General features: G+C 34.3%; 1 protein-coding gene across 4 annotated transcripts in view; it reads left to right on the forward strand.

Annotated features, from left to right (window-relative positions):
• RBPJ (recombination signal binding protein for immunoglobulin kappa J region) overlaps positions 1-14,374 on the forward strand; it is a 192,664-nt gene extending 178,290 nt beyond the window's left edge. For 3 of the 4 annotated variants that reach the window (XM_031944137.1, XM_031944135.1, XM_031944136.1), the window contains 8 exons: positions 1,894-2,059; positions 7,450-7,624; positions 8,053-8,190; positions 8,332-8,444; positions 12,257-12,397; positions 13,440-13,595; positions 13,782-13,885; positions 14,026-14,374. In XM_031944137.1, the coding sequence (XP_031799997.1) occupies positions 1,894-2,059; positions 7,450-7,624; positions 8,053-8,190; positions 8,332-8,444; positions 12,257-12,397; positions 13,440-13,595; positions 13,782-13,885; positions 14,026-14,341 (1,309 nt within the window). In that variant the 3' untranslated portion in view covers positions 14,342-14,374. Of the gene's footprint in view, positions 1-1,893; positions 2,060-5,713; positions 5,849-7,449; positions 7,625-8,052; positions 8,191-8,331; positions 8,445-12,256; positions 12,398-13,439; positions 13,596-13,781; positions 13,886-14,025 lie in introns of those variants that run through there. The other variant, XM_031944138.1, reaches the window with a different exon arrangement.
• The last annotated feature ends 468 nt before the right edge of the window (positions 14,375-14,842 follow it).

Consider the following 14,842-nt stretch of genomic DNA (forward strand, 5'->3'; position numbering starts at 1 on the left):
CTTTTAAGTAGTCTGTTAGTATTTACCCTTTAATGCATTCCACTTCTGAGTCATATGTACTATTATTTTTCATCCCTCTCCTGTGTTCATTTGCTTTGAAGTTACTGAGAATCAAAATATATATTGACTTGGTTTGGAAAATCAAGTGAAATTCTTTACCTCTTCCTCCTTTTCTAAAACAGTTGTATTATGAGTTACCTTCAGTGATCTTTTTGCTCATGCTCCTTATGAACTCTGCAAAATGAGATAACCAAACATTGTTGTCTTGTTCTTTTTATCTGAAGAATATCACTTTTTAAAATATATTTCATTTCTCCTAATGGTATATCAATGTATTATATTGAACAAAAAACCTCATATATGGAGTACATGCAGTGTTAATGCAGTGATAATTCATGAAATTATAGTCTATGATAGTCATGATCAAATGTCTTCCATAATTTAAAAACAATATTTTAATTGAAATTGTAATTAGGCTATTTGCTATTAGGAAATTCAAACTGGAATTACTTATGTTTGTTTTAATGTAATAAATCTGCTTTGGTCCTCACCTTTGGATAGGCTAAGTCACATCATTTTACAAATAGGATATTGCATGTAAAGGATCCCCCCTCTCCCCCACAAAAAATACACCAGAGGTTAAAATCATGAGATTATTAAATAGGTATTTTCTATTATTTAATAAATTAGTAATCACAACATAAATATAAAAAGAAATATTCCATGCCATTGGAGTAGAGATAGCTGCCTTTGTCAGAAAAGCCTTAAGTTGACCAACTTAATCAAGTACCAAGCTTAATGAAATATTTTAAAATCAAAAGAAAACTATAGTAGATGTTAATATAATTATGACAAAATACTATCATATTCATTTATATAATATATGATTTCTTTATTAGGACCCTCAAAATTGTCAAAGAGCCAAGCCATTCATGATCAGTTCTTGATAACACCAATTTAAGTAATCAGAGTTATAGCACGTTTTTATAGTATATTATTTTAAAGTTTGGTGTATAGTAAGCACATTATAAATAATTGTTGACTAATTTTTTTTTAAGAAAAAAAAAGTCACTTCTTTCTGTAGCAGATAAAACAAGGCAGCTATTACTCATTGGAAGCTTTTTTGAGCTTCGGTCAAATTTACCCTTTTCTTCCTTCTTGATGTTAGCAAAGACAGTTTCTGTTTTCAGGACCACACTCTCAAGCATTTCATGAGAGCATCCCTGCCAGCATACCTGTTGGTGTCTATTGCGAGAAATCTGCAACTTGGCCAGTCTTATGTCAGCCTCCTCTTTCTACTGTGCTTTGTACACACTTGGGAATCCAAATCTTGGCGCTTTGTGAAATTGTCTCTGCCCGGCTCTCGGGCTTCCATTGTGTATTCAAGGCCCAGGATCACTCTGAAGGGAGTAATGTAGTGTCATGTAGTGAAATCTTATCAATAACCCTCAAAAATAGATGTACAACAGAAGATTGATTATAATGCTATATTGTGGGTACACTCCATGAATGTGTTGTGTGTGTAATTTCTTGTAATAAAATCCTTCTTGCAACAAAGACTGTTTAGATGAGGACTAAAATCCATCAACTGGTGTGTTAGGTCCCAATAAATAAAGCCAAATTATATTTTGATTAGCTTCACCAGTATACTGTGTGTGTGTGTGTGTGTGTAATCAAATAGTCTTGTCCTAAGGATCTATAGATTGTTTGAATGAGGCCTAACTTGAACGTACATGTTTACTTCACTTTTTACAAACCCAAGAGAATAGATGAAAGCACGTCAATTTGAGTATGTGAAGATTCCTTTTCATGAGGTTCAGTTATAAGTCTCATTTATTGACAATTTTAAATTTAAATGTTTTCATATAGCTCACTTTTGGTTTTTGTCTTCAGGTTTTTCTGTCCTCCTCCTTGTGTATATCTTATGGGCAGTGGATGGAAGAAAAAAAAAGAGCAAATGGAACGTGATGGTTCTTCTGAACAAGAATCTCAGCCATGTGCATTTATTGGAATAGGAAATAGTGACCAAGAAATGCAGCAGTTGAACTTGGAAGGAAAGGTATAGTAAGACCTGTACATATATTCGTATGAGGGGCATTATGGCAACGATTCATTTAACTTGGGGGATAACAACTCATAGGTATCAGAATTCTTTCTATATTCGAAAAATTAACCAAATACTTATCAGAATTTGAACGGTCTGTGTTAAGCTATTAGTGTATAAGTGGCTAAGTCTTGGGGTCTCTGTTGGCTTATACTGGCCATATATGTTGGACATATGCTGTTCTCAGTGAGGTGACAGAACTCACTGGGTCAGGGAATCTGTGATTTCTGATTACATCCATTAACAATGTAAAGAGTCATGAGTTAGCAGTTGTAGAATGTTTAATTTAATTGTTAATTTTCCATCACCTTTTTTGGAGCATAATCATAATTTATGGAAACAGAATGCTAATCTCTTGCAGAAAAAAACCCTCCAATAAATTCTGAACGATTCACATTTCTAAGCGAAACATACTAGAAAACAAGCGTTTGTTTTATACATAGAACAAAACAATGCTAGGCATAGGAGAAAAACTTTGTTCAAAAACTGTTTTTGAAAAGCTTTATTTCAAAACTTTTTTGTGATAATAGTTAAATTTCTTCCTTTAGCAAATTATTCCATTAGCTAGTTGACCTTACTTTCAAACATATTGTGTTAATGTCTAACTTAATTCTTTCTTCTTTTATATTCAGGAAATAACTAACTCTTTACTTCTAACAATCTTAGCTTTTTTTGTTGTTGTTGTTCATTTTTTATTAGCTATTCAAGTGTTAATGTCTCCCATTTAGCTTTAAATGTAATAGAAGTTTTACTTGTATTACTGCTTAAGCTTTTGCTTTTCATTTTTTTTAAACTACTCTGAACTGCTTTAAAAATAGTTCATTTTAAATAAGACTGTATATAACCAAATGCAACTTAAAGATATCAAACAGATGTTAAAGAAAATAAATCCACTAAGAAATCTCACAATGAAAATTGAACACATTGCAAATTAACCATCCCTTTTTTTGGTTTTCTCTACTCAATGAGCCTTAGAATGTGTATCTACCTGACTTTGTCTATATATTTTTAAATCAAATCCAAATTAAATCCCCCATCAGTGAGTTCTCTTGGCACTGTACACTTTCCTTTGCATTCCCAACCAATACAGTGTCTTCAATGTATTTCTAGGCTCTGATTTTTTAAAAATATGTCTTACAGTGGATTAATTTCTTGTTTAATTTGCCTATAGTCGCTCAAGATCTGTTTGAGTGATACACTTAGAAGCCACCCTTAGAGATAGTGAAACAGCCAAGTGACACAAATGGCTGGGAGCCAGGGACTCCAGCTCCTCAGTCGTTCCTGGGCTGGCTAACCATTTAGCGCCATTATCCCTCTTGGGGAGCCTCACTTTCCAGAGCTGCTCTCTGGCGCTTGCTTTGCCCCAGAGGGAGAAGGGGAGATTCTTATGCCGTCTTCCATGAGACTTTGGTATGAGTGAATCCCTGGTGCTTGTACAGTTTCCCACAGTATGTCCTTCCTCCCCAAGCTCTCAGTCTTTCACAGTGGAACAGAAGTAAGAGGTAGAAGTCCTGTTTTAAGTGCTCAGCATGTTCTTCTGACCCACACGAAATGTTATTTGTGAAACGATTGTCCAGATAACTTCTTTAAAACCACTATTTGAATAAAAATCATCCTAATAGAATATTTAATAACTGATGGCATGGCATTGGAAAGTATGATGAAACGGCTTTGTTGCTCAGCAGTTTCTGAGGTAGCCACGTTCCCTCTGTTGTTCAGTATAGGTGATAAATGAGGGGACAGGAGGTTAATGAAGAGCAAGGAAAAAATGTGACTAACATTTATTTAGGGAAAAAATTAAAATAAAGCAAACATTTGATTCTGACAGTAAAAAAAGATTCAGAGAAAATACTATTTACCACTGCTCCATCCATAGTCATACTTTGAATATATACTTACATTTTGTATACCAAAAGGTGTAATTAATCACAAACTTATTAAGAACTAATTTTTAGACCATAGTTTTGTGTTTTTAATTTACTTTGAAAGATATGATGTAAGCTACTGTGGGAAGGTGGAAAAAACACTGCTTAGATCTAGTTTCAAATTTTGACTTCTATTTTCAAATTTTGATTTAGCTGTCTGACTGCTAAACCTGACTTCCATGTCCTGCAAAATATGGATAATAATACTTAATACTTAAAACAGAAGGCTGTTCTAAAGAATTCATTATGTGTTAATACTGACAAAATGTTATATGTTATAGTTAATGGTTCTCTGGATACAAGGTTTACAGAAACCTACACTTCATAGGAAAGTCAAATAGGACTTTTTATATGCCATCTGAAGAGAAGGCAGTTTTCCAAAGGAAAGGGATATTGTGCATTTTCTTGTGCTTCATGGTGTAAAGAAATGATTGGTCAACATTGAATTGATCTTTGTATAATAAACTCTTCAACCCTAGCATCTTTAGAATCACCACCACTTCTCTTATTTCTTTGTTTGTGTGGTGAATATTTTGCAAAGCCACTTCTTTTGAAGTTTTTCATATAAAAAGGTTAACAGAAGCTTAGTAACTTGTCTAAAGATTGTTTGCATCTGAACCTTATCAAACAAGATGAGACAAACAAGGTACTAATAATAGAATGTTCAACAGTGAAAGAATTAGTTCTTTGTAATGGCATTTTGTTTCTTCTCACATTAAGAGCAATACCATTTACGTACTGTCATACTACTTTTCCCTAATTGTTTCTTATATAAATGAATTTAGAATAAGCTAATTCATGAACTTCATATCTAAATTATTAGTATTCTTATTTTCATTTGTTTTGTACTTTATTTTCTACACTCCTTTTGCTAGTATTATCTTAGGTCCTTTACCCAGAAAAAATAAATTTTTATATTTCTAGGTTTTATTCAGATCAGTTGTTTCTCCTCCTTTTTTCCCTTGGCAACTTTTTCTTTCCTTCAGTGTCTTTTAATACCCTTTTTGGAAATGAACTAAATATTTTTACACTTCTCTTTTAGGGAAATTGTCACCTGCAGTATTTTTGTTTAGAGCTACTTCAGCTAATTTAGCAACATCTTATGCTGAAATAAATATGCTTCTTAGTTTCGAGCTTTTACAAAGACAACATTTTTATGGTTAAAGTAACTTTTCGGGGTTTTTTCTTATAGGGGAATTTGAGAAGTTTGTATTCATTATATCCCAATTACTTATTGCTTTTAACCAGCCCTTTGCTAGCAGTAAGTACTGTAGTTCTAGTAAAATTTCTTAAAGTCTGTCTTGATGGATTGGAACAATTAAATTTCAAGTTTTCCATGAGAATGACCTTTGGATGCTTTGATTATATTTATAAGACAAAATCTCTTGTTTGCCTCTAGTTCTTATGATCAGATATCCCATATACTTTTTTTCCTTTTGTGTTTGCTAACCAATGTTTTACCATGACATCTTCACTCGTTCTTAATATATAATGCTAAACTTCCCTGTTTCCTCCTTTCCTGTTTAGATTGTATACAACTATCCTTCCCACCCCAAATTAAGCTATTCCTATTAGATTGTAACTGCCTTAATTTAGATACACTTAGTGTTTGCTCCCTGCCTTAGTATATGTACACTTTTAGTACATTAATTTTCATTTTCATAGACCTCGTCTTATGTTGCAGAACAATTCCATAGTTTAGGCTAATTTGACCTACTATGCTGTCACTTTAAAAGTATGGCGGACCCATGGCTCCTGCCACAACAGCTTACAGATGCCATCTTTGAGCGCTTGGAGATCCTTGGATGAAAGGCGCTATGTGAGTGCAAAGTACTATTTTTTTTGTTTGTTTGTTTATTTTTATTACTATTAGCTTCATCTTAAATTTGCTGTCTGCAGAGCAAATCCTCACCAAGCTTTTAAGGCTCTTTTGAATCCTAAAAACCTCATCAAATATAAAAAAGAAATTCAAGATGGCAACCAAACCTCTATTTTTAAATATTTCTGCTACTGAAGAATCTTGAGATAAACCTGCAATATTTTTGTTCTGCTACTAAGGCAGTACATCTAGTTAGCAAAGTGAATTAAAACAGACAAAAAACAATTGAGGTTTACCATCCACTTCCTAAATTATTCTGTTACCAAAACAAATAGAAATTGGCTAAAATCACATCAACTCGATCTTAGATTTAATCTTAGATTAAAAAAAATAAATGTGATGAAATCAAAGTAAGCCAAATTAAAATATACCTATTTTAAAAATGCAACATTGTTACAGAAAACTTTTTTTTACATTTGAGGATTTTACCAAGAAAAAGTCAAGAAGATATAACAGTTTCCTTCTATCATATAACCCTTTTATGTTTCTGTTTCCCCATTTAAAAGTTAAGACGTAATGAATGATTTGTCTTTCTCCTTAGTTCCTAAAGAAGTTGCACACCTAAAATTGTAAAAATGAAAATTCAGTGAGGTCTTAAAATTGCAACAAACAAAATTTATAGCAAAATTAATTTTTTTTCTTACCTTTTAAAAAATGCTAGATATTATGCCAATTTGTAGTTCCTTTCCAGTTGTTAGTAATTTGGTAGACAATTATGTGCAAAATAGCATTGTGGCAGGTTGAATGATTTTTCAACCCAGTATATTAAAAGAAGTGCCACGTTGTGGTTCAGGTTCATCAAACGTACCTTCTTCTGGTGATAGACTAGGCAACCTTTATATGGTACTTCAAAATTTTCAAAGCATTTGACATTTATTATTCTCAGTGAAAAAAGGTTATTTTCCTATTAGTTGTGGTTATCCATTATTTTCAGTGGCTATAGTCTACATATTTCTTTTTTTTAAAAAACTTTTTACTATATAATTTTAAAGACACAATTAGTGAAGTATCCTTCCCCATAAACTTTTGGGTTTCCATAAACTTATTTGATATTTACTTATAAAGAGAAATAAAGCAAATACACATCAAAGTAACATTTTATATGATACTTTTTAGAAAGACCACTTCTAAAATCTTATTATAAAAATAGTTTCCCCTTTTTCTTTTGCAAAAAGAAAATCATCATGGACTTTTAATTTTAAATATATGTCTTCTGACTGAACTACAGTCATTTTTAAAGCCATTTAAAAAGCTTTAGTGCTATTGTCAGCAAGGCAAAGCTAACTTTTTTGAATATTAAAGCTAAAAAGGAAAATCAATACAATATTTCTTAATACTTAGTAGTGAAGAATTTTTGCCAATTTTCTGGGAGACAGTTTCAGTTTGAAACTTCACTTTTTTTTATTTGGACACTAGTATTTATAAGATACTCATTGAACTATCACAAATCTTAAAACCTTATTCAGCCTAGCCATGGCCATTCTAAATTGTCGATAGCACATTGTTATGGTTTTGGTGCAATTAAATATTTCTTTCCACAGAATTATTGCACAGCCAAAACACTGTATATATCTGACTCAGACAAGCGAAAACATTTCATGTTATCTGTAAAAATGTTCTATGGCAACAGTGACGACATTGGTGTGTTCCTCAGTAAACGGATCAAAGTCATCTCCAAACCTTCTAAAAAGAAACAATCATTGAAAAATGCTGACTGTAAGTATCATTGAGTTTGACAATTTACTTTACTAGCAGTTAGGCATAATATTCACATTGAAGATGAAAGAAGGAAGCTTATTCTCATGTTTGTGATCTTATTTTCCATTAAATGAGGAAGAAATACCTTGTATATTATAAGCAATTATTGAATTGCTTTCAGTTTTTAAGTGAAATTTAGGAGCTACATCTAGCTCCTTTTTTAATATCAACATCATATTTACTTATTCTGTAAATGACTGGTGAGTTTTTCATTTTGGAATGATAGATTTCCATAAAGTCTATTTTCAAGAATCAAAAAAACTAGAAAATCATGATACTTTCTGAACATTTGTGCAGAAGCTATTTACTCATAAATAAAAAAGACCTAAATATATAGACTATAAATGCTAAGAAGCCATAATAATAGAAAATGTTTTCTCTCACAGTGTGCATAGCTTCAGGAACAAAAGTGGCATTATTTAATCGGCTTCGATCCCAGACAGTCAGCACCAGATATTTACATGTAGAAGGAGGGAATTTCCATGCCAGCTCACAACAGTGGGGAGCATTTTATATTCATCTCTGTAAGTATAAACATCTTTTCAGTATTTTTCATTTTGAACATTGTAATTCCTTTTTAAAAATATTAAAAACAAACACTGAGTATAATCTTCATAAGCATTTGATGCATTCTAACATGACAGAATTTGATTTGTTTTCTACAGTGGATGATGATGAATCAGAAGGAGAAGAATTCACAGTGAGAGACGGCTATATCCATTATGGACAGACTGTCAAACTTGTGTGTTCAGTTACAGGCATGGCACTCCCAAGATTGGTAGAGTTCCACTTTTACTTTAGTAATATATAAACTAAGTCATTTTTGCAGCAAACAAATGACCAAGTTGCAATTGTGTTGCCACATGGAATATATTAGTTACATGCTTTGAATAAGAATACAGTTGTAAAATAATCATAGAAGTGATTTTTATGGACTTTGTAATGGATACATATGGTATTTTTTTCATAGATAACTTTTTTCTGGTGTTTTATTGTGAGTGAATGACTAAATCGTTCAGCAGAGGGCACTATAAATTGCATTTGGAAATCCGCAGCTTAACTGTGAATGCTTCATTCTACCCTGTATTTTGAGCCTTAATATTTTCTTTGAGGATTGGTATTCCAGATATGCAAAAATATAGCAATTCCAGTTAGGTTTGAAAACATATTTGACCAGGCCACCCTCAGGAAATAGATTGTTTTAAAATAAAATTTACTTTTCTACTAACAATATTCAATTGAACCAATTCAAATCGGGAAACATTTGCCTGTGCTTTTAAAAAAATACCGATGGTTCCAGAGGAAATGATGGCAGACCTGATACTCTGACACCTCTCTAGGGCAGGACTGCTTAGCAACTTATTGTAGTCTGTGCCCAGCACTTAGCACCTTATGTGTATTTAATCAATGCTTGTTGAACTCATGTTGAACATGAGGTTAACTTCACTTTCAAATCTTATGACGTATTGATTATTGAGATTAAAGCATTTTGCCCCTACTTCTTTGTCCCCTAACTCGCCCAGCACCTCATTATGGTACGGAGTCCTTGAAGCCCAGCAAGTGGAACCTTAAGTTCTGGCGAATCTTAGCAGGCTAGGCTGGACAAGCTTGGCTGGGAGGCCTGTCTGCAGATGATCATCAGCCACAGAAAGATGGAGTTGGATAGGCTGGCTAGTAGCAGATTGGATGTCAAGTGGTTCAGTGGGGCCGGTGTCCCATCTCATTGGTACTATTCTCCAAGGCCTGGGTGATTACAGTGGGAATTGTGGAGGAAGGAAGTCATGGGTCTTTGAAATATTGAAATAGGCATTATTACTATTAGTAGCCCTAGATAAGTCATAAATCCAGTTGAGAAGTCAAGTAGTAATTTGTTTCATTAGTAAGAGGCTTCATTTAGGAAGGAAAAGTTTAAATTAGAGAAATTACATTTCTTAGGCAAAAGAAAAAAAATGCTTTCCAGATATTTTCACATCAGGGGCCAAATACACACAAGACACATATATACATATGCACTTCTATACATATATAAATATATAATTTCCTTTTTCTACAGCTCTGTATACTATTTAAGTGATTTAAAAGTGACCATTTGTTTAAAGAAATGAAAAGGGCATAAAGTAATTATGCATTTAAACAACTGCTTTCTTTTTGAACTACAGTTCCATGTTCCCTGAAATAGCCCATTGGTTCTCACTCTCAGGCATCCCAGCCGACAGTGCAGTAGTTTTTCTCTGCCCAGAACTCTGCTGGGAAAAGCAGCCAGCGTGAAACAGGTCGGGTAAGCTGTGTTTGGTTTTTTATTTTGCTGTTTCTTTTACTGTGTCTCATGGTTTTGCAAAGTGCTTTTATTTGCTATTTCATTACGATATCCTCATAAAGCCTAAATAATTTTATGAAACTTTGCAAAACTGGAGCTAATAGTAAAATGAAAAAACAAATAAAAAACCAAATATAGTAATTACCTGGACAGTTTCCCATTTTTTTCTCCCTGATCCAAATCCTTGTTCTAGACAGGTTCTGTCGTTGTTTTGACATTAAGTGGCTGCTGAGACACCATAAATTGTGAGGTGATAGAATTGGAAAAGACCTTAGAGGTAATCGACTCCAACCTTATCATTTTACAAATAAAGAAATTGAGGTCCAGAGAAGTCACAGGACTTGCCTGCAATGACAAAACTGGTAAATATGAGATCTGGAATTTCCAAAAGTTATGTTACACATTAGATTCTTCGGGACTTAAAATGAGAGGAGGAAACAAGATGAATTTGGATATTAGTTGGTACGGTTTTTGAAATATTAATTGCTGATGTATTTAAAGAAACATTTGTTTCTGACTCACTTCAAGTGCATTGTTGTTATTATTGTTGACAGCTGAATCTATCCTGACGAGGGTATTTAAATGTCGAGGGGAGAGGGGGACCTGAGGTCTTTATAAGACTGTCCTTTAAAAGGGCTGTCAGTATACAGTAATCGTGTGTGCCTTGATGACCTCTCCTCAAAAAGGTGAATTAATCCCCTTGCTGTAATCAGTTAAAGATTCCAGGAAATGTTTGCTGAATCTTGGGATAATTTCTTAATTCTGTCATCTGGCATATCAGGACATAGGGACATGTAGCTTTTTAATTTTGTAGAACTCTGTGTCTTGAAGGATTTAAAGATGAGTAGTTAGTTCATTCCCCAGCAGTAAGATTTAGTATGTTTTTGGAATATGGGCACCAAATTGGAATTCATTGCTTTCACGGAGTGCTTTTACAGTGCTCTTGCACCAAGTTTCCCAGGAAGCCTATTTGTTAAGGCTTCACAGTATTTATTTATTTATTATTATTTTTTTTTTTTTTGGACCTCACAATCCCTCATATCCATCTGTGTCTCCCAAAGTTCCAAGGTAATGTTGATATTTTTTTTGAAATAGGGTTAACCAAGCACGTAGTTGAAGTTTTTATGATTTAGAATGCTCATGTGGAATGGCTTAAAAATAAATGCAATATTTTAAAATACTATCATCTATATTGTCTTTATCATTGACCTAATATTTATAAATTGCCTTACCCCATCTCACTGAATTTAGGATATGGCTAAGATTTGACCGATGATACAGTATGGAGATTTGGCCAAAGGAAATATTTACAATAACTGCCAGCTATAATCATCTGTGATTCAAAGATGTCACTTCCTCCTCTTAGATCATTATCTGTGTCATTAAGACTTGAAAACTAAACTTAAACATTCTGAGATAACTTAGCTTGACAGAACATCCTGGGAGCTATAGTTGGTCAAAGTTCAATTACCACTCTATATCCTAAAGTATCACCTATTATACCTGTCCATAATAGCAAGTATTTTACCTCTAAGTGGCAAGATTAAGAATTTGGAAATGCAAATAAGGCAAGTCTAATTGAGGGCAAGTCTCCACACTCCTCCATTTGTGTAGAGAACGTTTAAGTATATATAGGGTCCTAGAATGAAGTTTCTTTTATTTTTAAATTACAAATTAATTTTTTTTTTTTTAGTATCTGTTACATATTTTAGTCCATCTTTTCTCAGGCAGATGGCATTCAGACCTAAGAAATAGTATTCTAATAATTTGCTTTTATGATGAGCTAAGGTATAAACTAACTATTCTTTGCCAGTTAATGAATTATTGGGGAAGGAGGGAGGAGAAGATAGAGTTGTCATTACCAGGTTTTTTTTTTTTTTTTTTTTTTTTTTTTAGAAGTAGCATGGCTTTAGGTTTTATATTATTGCCCTTAATATTAATAGATTTTGTATCTATCATAATTATGTTTTAGAAAGAACAATTGAGTCATTCTCAAATGATCATCTAGAGGAAGAGATAGTTGACTAATTCTGCTATAAAAGATCTCTGGGAAGGAAGTAATAGATACTACTGCTTGATACCTATAAGAATGAGAATTGTTTCAATTTTTCTGCCCTTAATAACCAATATTTGAAAATATTTTCAGCGCTGTGGGTATAAACTGAACTTACAGTGTATACAGTATATGATTTTTTTGCTAGTAACTAATGGAAATTTTAAAATGTAAATTTTTCTGTGTATGTATGAGTTTTCTTTTGTTTTTGTCGAAATAGATAATTCGAAAAGTTGATAAACAGACCGCATTACTAGATGCAGATGATCCAGTGTCCCAGCTACATAAATGTGCATTTTATCTTAAGGATACAGAAAGAATGTATTTGTGCCTTTCCCAAGAGAGAATAATCCAATTTCAAGTGAGTTATTTATGGGAAAAATGTAGAACATGATGATCATTGGGATTTTGAACTCTAATCGAGTTGTTGCCATAAGAAATGATATAAGACAGCAATGTTTCTTTTAAGTCTGTGTGCATTTGGGTAAAGTCAGATTCAGGCGATTTTCTCCTGTGGTCACACTTGATTTTTTACAAATGTTTTTTACAAATGTCGTTTCCAAAGCTATTGTAATGTTATAGTTCTAGTATAGTTAAATATAACGACGAAGCTGTCGGGGGGAAATTGAACCCTTTTAATGTGGGAAATTTGTGGTTCCTCAGTTGAGAGGTTCTTATAGATCTCTCCGTGTTGTTACCGGTTAGTCCATCCTTCAACACCAACTAGCTCAGGGACAGTGAGAGTAGAGAAAAGAGCAGCGTGCCAGGCTTCAGGAGGTCTGAGGCTACTCTTCCACAGTGTAGCCTGGGCAAGTCCCTGAAGTCATCTGTAAGGCGGGGATGATGTCAACCCTGCTACCTTACATTCTCATTCTGAGCATCACGTGAGGTACATGCTGAATGTTGTGGAGATGTGGCAGGCTGCCTGAGAATGGGGCGCTTGTTGTTCCTAAAGACCCTAATATTTATCATGATATTAGTTCCCCATCTTGATGTTCCAGAATAATCTCATTCTCTTCCACTTTGTTGTGAAATAAAATCAGCCGGTCAAACATGGACGCTCACGTGAAGAAACATTCATCTATCCATGTTACAGTATTTTCTTTTTATTCGTTAAATAGATAGGCTGTCATTAGTTGGTATTCTTTGAAATGTGTCAGCTGAGTAGCCATGAGAGTTCAGACTTATAATCACAGCTACCAGGGAGACCGGCAGCTCCATTGCAGTGAGGGTGCCAACCATTGTCTGCCTCAAGAGAGCCACATTTGGGGAGTGGGAGGGACGGAGGAGAAAGAGGGAGTTGTGTTTGGATTTTCCCCCCTGAATTCTGTATATTTTATCAACGTGGCTTTCATATCTCAATAAGGAAATCAGCTCATTCATTTTTTTTTTTTTTAAATCAGGCCACTCCATGCCCCAAAGAACCAAATAAAGAGATGATAAATGATGGAGCTTCCTGGACAATCATTAGTACAGATAAGGCGGAATATACATTCTATGAGGGTATGGGACCTGTCCATGCTCCAGTAACACCTGTGCCTGTTGTAGAAAGTCTTCAGGTGAGCTAGTATTTAATTACTTCAGCTCTTTGCTTTCATGCACAACTTGTTTTATTTACTAAATCAATCTGGGTGTTTGTTATTAATTTGTTGTAGTGTTGGTGGGAGTACTGAAATATTTGTCTAATACTCCTGCTGGTTCTTTCAAAAATGCCCTTTCATAATGGTTTTCTGATTGTGTTACAGTTGAACGGTGGTGGAGATGTAGCAATGCTAGAACTCACAGGACAGAATTTCACTCCAAATTTACGTGTCTGGTTTGGGGATGTCGAAGCCGAAACTATGTACAGGTACAGTAACCCTTTATCATTCTTGATTCCTTTACTTCATTGGGCCCATTTTTGATCATGAAAAGTGAGCTTGTCATCAGATGTGTCCGGTTGCTTTTTTACTAATTTCTAAAAATGTTTACTGTTTTTCCCTCCGGCAGATGTGCAGAGAGCATGCTGTGTGTCGTCCCAGACATTTCTGCATTCCGAGAAGGCTGGAGGTGGGTTCGTCAGCCAGTGCAGGTCCCAGTAACTTTGGTTCGTAATGATGGGATAATCTATTCCACCAGCCTGACCTTTACATACACGCCGGAACCAGGGCCACGGCCACACTGCAGCGCGGCCGGAGCGATCCTTCGAGCCAATTCGAGCCTGATGGCCTCTAACGAACCAAACACAAACAGCGAGGGAGGTTACACAAGCGTCAGCACAAACCCAACCAACGTCACGTCGTCCGCAGCCACGGTGGTATCCTAACTACCGCTGGGACCTAGGACCTGACTCTGCAGTGCTCGCATATGAGAAAACTGAACAAGCTTCTGTGGCTGCTGGGAAAAGTGTCCATTCTGACCAATCCTCTTTGAGCCCTGTTACCTACAAGTACCGATTTGGAAAAGCAGAAGCCACAATAAAAAAAAAAGTCAAAATATGAAAACTTTATTGGGAATCTATTTTTCAGCTGGGTTTTTTGGTTTTTTGTTTTGTTTTGGTTTTGGTTTTTTTTTAAGGGCAAGAAATAGAAATGTGGCTGGGACAAAGTTTAGAAAACGATGAACATCACATAGTTTTTATGGACCAAGGAACTTGTATAAGCTTTAGTAAAAGGTACATTTTCACCATACCTTTTTTGTATCACAACATATAGTACACTTTTGTTACCAAATAGTTTATTTTTTTTTCTCTGAGCTTTTGCTCTGAAGTATAATCAGGTTTCATACCTGACCGTACTTTTATAATCTAATTACCATACTCTTCCAG

Source organism: Sarcophilus harrisii, chromosome 6 (genome assembly GCF_902635505.1).
Source record: "Sarcophilus harrisii chromosome 6, mSarHar1.11, whole genome shotgun sequence".
Lineage (NCBI taxonomy): Eukaryota > Metazoa > Chordata > Mammalia > Dasyuromorphia > Dasyuridae > Sarcophilus > Sarcophilus harrisii.